Below are 6112 nucleotides of genomic sequence, written 5' to 3'. Positions count from 1 at the left end.
TGATAAACTCCAAAATTATAAGTTTTAATTATATTAGTAGTCGTGAATCTGTGATAACAAATTGATGGACTTTGAATTGTGATTGGCCAAATTAAAACAATAAATTGAAGTTCGGTAATCTTTGTGAAATCTGTTATAACACAATACTAAAAAATTAAAATAAAATAAACCGACCCGGGTCACATTAAAACAAAATCATAGATCGAAAAAATACCCATGTAAACCTTAATCTCAATTTCAAATTCTATGTTTAGCAATATATATACTTTTCAGTTTTTTATGAAACTCGATTATTTTTCAAGACTTAAAACACTAGATAGTTAATTAACTTAGAATTGTTAATCATGGAGAAGATTATACTGAAGGAATATTACTTAAAATTCGAAAGGATTTATGAAATTTAAGGACAGAGAAAATGTAGATAGCCTGTCTTAGTATCTTTCAATAAAGTTGAGACAAAAACAAAGTCCAACTTAACAATTCCTATCAAGAACCTGAGAGATTTGTATTCTTTATGTAACTTGAAAATTTTCACTAGTCTTACAGTGTTTTTAGATTATGCTTTTGAATATAAAAATTCTATAGATTCTATTCAGTCATTATCTTCTATCCATTTCTCTATATTTAAACTTAACATATAGAACCCCCAAAATTCTTTCATTTAGCCTTTCAACTTTGATCCTTAGTTTGTATGACGCATGTTATAATTTCTTCTAGCAATTGGTAAAATGTTTTGCATGCTTGAAAGTTAGATTATATTGTTGGTATTTCAGATAAAGAAGTTAAGTTATCCGGTTCCTTGGAGAACCTCGATCAAAACAAATTATTTCTCCACTTAAGATGGTGTTTAGAAGTTGAAATAGCAAATCTTGTATACATAGTTTTAAATCTACCTTTTGTGTGTCATAAGAGAACATGTGTTTTGGACAGGATAATACCAAAAAAAGGGCCTCTTTTGGCATTTCGTATAACATTCCTTTTATATAAACAGGTATTGCAAACAAAAACCAAGGAAAGAACGATATCAAATTACCAAAGCTTCTTCTATATCAACATTTCCTACTATAAAAAAGAAAAAAAGAAAAACAGAAAGGCCCTGAAACGTGAAGGACACCATGATCAGATATCATAATCTATATCTGAAGCATTCTCAGATACAGACTTCTTGACAAGTGTTCCTTGTTCATCATAAAGATCAAGATTCTCACATGGTTTTGGAAAGATTGTCCCTATCACACGTCCAGACACATAAGCACACTGAAAAATATGCTTCTTCTTGTACGTAGTCCCTACTGACATATCCCTGAAAGTTACATTCCTAATTGGAATATCTGCACTCCCATGTATCCTAACAGGAACACGCACTCCCTCACCATGGATGGAGGAATAGCTGATTCCCCTGATCACCGGAAACGCCTTTGGGTCAAAACCCATGTCTGGATGCTCATTGTAATCCGTTTTAATAATTATCCCAACTCTTACATTCTCAAATGTTAGATTTTTATAACTGATGTCTTCAATGTATGCCCCTCTCCCTGCAGCTGTCTTGATTCTAACAGCACGCCTTGAGTTCCACACAACAACATTCTCCACTCTCACATTTGATATCCCACCCGACATCTCACTGCCTATTGATATTCCAGCACTATCAAAGTTCAAAATAAAAAAATAAAAAATAAAAAAAAATTTAATCTTTATTAGCATCATTGAAGTAATGATTATGACAAATTTGGTAAAAATTTAGATCTCTCACCTGACCATTGACTGAACTACAAGGTTTCGAATGAGGATATTTTTTGAAGGGCGACCATAAGCAACACCATATTGATCCCACCCGCTTTTGATTGCAATGGCATCATCACCAACGCTTATGTAACAGTCCTCTATTACCATATCTTCACATGAATCTATAAAAAAGATGATTACTTTAATATATTTATTGCGAATGTCACAATTCATAAGAATTCATTTCACTTACCAGGATCTATACCATCTGTATTGGGAGCCTCGAAAAGGGGAGCCAAGATTGTCATATTTCTTATGGTAACGTTCTTACAATCATAAGGATGGAGGGTCCAAAAGGGTGAATTACGTAAAGTAATATTAGAGATCAGAATGTCACTTGAATACATGATCTGGACGAGGGGGCCTCTTGTATGGTTGAGAAGCTTTTGGCGGTATTTTTTCCACCATGTTTGACCCTGTCCATCAATGGTGCCGTTATGCCCTGTGATCACTACGTCTTTTAGATTTTGACCATGGATCAAACTCCCATATCGGGCTCCAGGATGCTCTCTACCATAGCCATAAGAAGGCAAAGGAGGCATAAGAGGCCAATACTTTTCGTCCTGTTAAAACAAAAAGGTAAAATAAGAGAACCACAGTGACGCAGATTTGACTGATTGATGCCAGCATTCACATAATTTCATATGAACATTAAGAAATTGCAGAGTGTTGAATTGAAATGAGAGAAAAGAAAAGAAAAAAAGGTTGTAGAACACTCACATCTAGACCAAGTATAACAGAGTCTTCAGCAAGAAAAAGCGTCATATGACTTGTTAAATTAAATGGTGCTGTCAACCATCTTCCGGCGGGGACATTGAGCTGACCACCACCTTTCTTCCCTAGCTTGGAAATTGTAAAAACAGCCTTCTCGAAAGCCAAGGTGTTAACTGTGACGCCATCTCCGACAGCTCCGAAATCGGTGAGATTAAAGACGACGGGTCGGAAACGAGGCAATGGACGAAAAGGGAGGGGTCGCCGGAAAATTGATATACCATCTACAAAATTGCGTTGCCAGATGAAAAGGGATGCGAAAACGACGATCCAGAGGAGTGCGAAAAGGGTCTTGTAGGACGAGAAGAGTGCGGGGAACCAACGGCGGTGGTTGAATCGCCAGATTGAGGGCGATGAACTTAGGGTTTCCACCATAATAGTGTAGTTAAGATCTGAATAATGGGGTTACCGGCAAGAGATGATGATGATGGGTTATGGGTGATGGAGTAGGAAGGTTGATGGAATACATGAATCGGGAATTGAAGAGGGTTTGTTGATTTGGAAGGTGGTTGTGACGTCAATTAGGTCAAGTTCAGTAGCAGTTGTTGGATTTGATTTTGGGGAAGAATGGAGTGCGTAGGAAGGGACGATGCTGCGTCAGACACAAATCAATCACCATTAATCTGTTCCGGCTATCTCTTTAAGCAACCAAATTACAAGCAAGTTTCTATCTGAATCTTAAATCTTGATGTAAAAATAATAATATTCAACACTAACTCACAAGAATCCTCCGACTAAACAGTAAACCACCAATGTATTTATAGCATCTTTTCAGTAAATGTTTTAATAGATTTACTATTTGATTCACACACTCAAACTAAATGGATTTGGATAACAACGCTTTAGTATTTTAGTGTCAATTCATTGAAGATATCTTAAATTCAACCACAAAATTGGAAGTGTTATAAATTATAATACTCCTACTATTTTAGATAAAACCATAAAATTTGTTGTAAATTTAATTCAAAATAAAGTCTCATATGTTCTACGAGAAATTTATAAGGGTTATTTTTATAAAAAAAAACCTTATATTTTGATTTTTTTTTTTTTGACTTAAAACTTTTTTCTTTTTCGAAAAAGATCTAACTTTTACCTATTATTTGTTATTTTAGATCCTAACAGGTTACCAAAAAGGAAATTAAATATTTACATTTCATAAAATAAAAAAATAATAAAAAAAAACCTTACATTTTATATTTTTTTCCAGTTTAGACCTAAAAAATATTTTTTTTTATTTCAAACTAAACTCAACTTTAAAATTGATAACAACATTTAACAATGGTTGTATAAGGTACTTAACTACACCGATTTAATGAAGCTTAATTTCATTCATGCATAAAAACGTGATTATATCCTTTAAAATTAAAATGAAATCCTAAATTTTATTTTGATAATTATTATGATTATCCTTAAGAATCAATAGCAGTGATATACAAACACCATATATTGATTTAAACAGTAAACACCATGTATACATAAGATAGATTAATAAAATGAGGTAGGAAGCCAACTATTTAATTTTCTTTTCTCTACAACAAAATTTCAAAGTTTTGTTAGTTTTGCTCATTCACCACGTTCCAACCACTATTAATAATGTCAACCATCGTATTTTAATATTTAAGTGTACGGTATCATTCTTGTTATTTGGATTTTCAACTCATGCTAAAATGGTTTCATTCCCAAAATATGGTTTTATGTTTCACATGTGATGTTAACATTTTTTAAGAAAGTCTTAAACTTGAATCTCATATATCTAAACAAAACTAATACGAATGTTTAGGATTAATATATATATATATATATATATATATATATATATATATATATATATATATATATATATATATATATATATATATATTTGATATAATTATAAAATATTATTTAATAATGGGTTAATGCTACAAATTATTCTATGGCTTTCGTTTAGGAGTATGATAGTGAGTGCGTTTGTTAACTGTTCTAAAAAAATTAATTAAAAAATTCGGTCAAAAAATAATATAGAAAAGTGAGAGAGAGAGAAATATGTCCAAACTCACCAAATAAGTATAATAGACAAACTAAAAAAATTATTTTGTATACAGTTTGTAAAATTCGATGGTATTTTTTTTCTACAAATAAAAAAATGTATTATGCTAAAATATTCTTCTTAGCCATATATTATCCATGTTACCAAAAAATATCAAATTAACATCAAACTTTATATTAGCAGTAATAATAACATTTTCTATAAACAATATATCAAGTTTAACGATATAATATATATCCAAGATAAAGTTTAATTATATATTTTAGACAAAAATAAAATTTTGCAATTCTTTTAGGTTATATTCGTTCAAAAGATAATAGATTAGATAACACTTTTTAGTGTATACATGTATATTTTCTTTTTCAGTGTAGTTAATAAGTATCTTATATATTTGGTAAAGATTATAACTATTTTTAAAGTTGAGTTTATTTTGAAAAAAAATACATTTTAAGTCTAAAATTAAAACAACTATGAAATATAGGGTCTTTTATGAAACAAAAATATATAATTTACCTATTGGTGACCAGTTAGGTCTGAAATAACAAGTAACACATAAAAATAGTGTCTTTTTCGGAAAAGAAAAAAATTTAGATTTAAAAAGAAAAAAAAAAACAGAATATAGGGTCTATGGAAATAACCAAATTTACAATAACATAATATATTTTTAATTAGTTGTGAGACTCATGTATTACATAGGTTAATTAAAAAAAGTTAGATATAAAAGTTGAAATATTTGAGAACTTTAAATTTATAAGAAAATAAGAAAAATAATGAACTATTAAAACTGAAATATTTTTTTATATTTTAAATTTAAACAAATAATTTAAATAAATAAATAAAATAATAAGTTTTAATTTGGGAATTTTGAAATTAGAAGATAAGTCCATTAATGAAATTGATATCTATTTATTACTACATTTATTATAATTATTACATTAAAATATTATGTGGAATTTAATAATATAAAAAATCCATAAAATAACATATGGAAAAAAAATAATTCAAAATAACAAAAAAATAACATTTATCAAATTAAATGAGAATGTGAGATATGACAAAAAACAATTAATTTATTAGAGTAGATAAGAGTAAACTGCAAAATTAGTTCGTTAAAAACTTTGGATAAAGTCCAAAATGTTTTTAAACTTGCACAATGGTCCAAAAACTAAATATTTATGTTATTTTGGTACTTGAAAATTTGAAAGGACTATTCTACATTTTTAATTTGTTTTATATTTTTTAATCTTAATAGAAATTCATTTTTAATTATTAAAAAAAAAACTAGGCCCACAACTCGCTTACCCCTACCTCTCCTTTCCTTCTTTCCTTCCCTCTTCATGCATCCTCTCTGCATCAATCTCCTAACATTCCGCCAGAGAGCCCTATCAACGGTACCCCCACCGCCTCTTCTCATCGGTAACTACACCCTCCTTAGGTGCACAAAGATCTTGCGACATTGATCCTCAAGCGCACTAGATCCTTCAGGATTAATCCTTAAGTGTACAAGATCCTCCTATAGAGTTGGTC

The 6112-nt window shown here is 30.1% G+C and overlaps 1 protein-coding gene across 1 annotated transcript; it reads right to left on the bottom strand.

Annotated features, from left to right (window-relative positions):
* Positions 1-935: 935 nt before the first annotated feature.
* LOC145011031 (putative polygalacturonase) lies at positions 936-3290 on the bottom strand. The gene is made up of 4 exons (XM_078969651.1): positions 2506-3290; positions 1979-2348; positions 1754-1907; positions 936-1645 (listed from the first exon to the last, which is right to left on the bottom strand). Exons 1-4 carry the CDS (start codon positions 2929-2931, stop codon positions 1120-1122), a joined length of 1476 nt encoding a protein of 491 aa, XP_078825777.1. The 5' UTR covers positions 2932-3290; the 3' UTR covers positions 936-1119.
* Positions 3291-6112: the final 2822 nt, after the last annotated feature.

This window comes from Lactuca saligna, chromosome 8 (assembly GCF_052625555.1).
Source record: "Lactuca saligna cultivar CGN05327 chromosome 8, ASM5262555v1, whole genome shotgun sequence".
Taxonomy (NCBI): Eukaryota; Viridiplantae; Streptophyta; class Magnoliopsida; order Asterales; family Asteraceae; genus Lactuca; species Lactuca saligna.
This window is presented reverse-complemented; position numbering and strand designations above follow the sequence as displayed.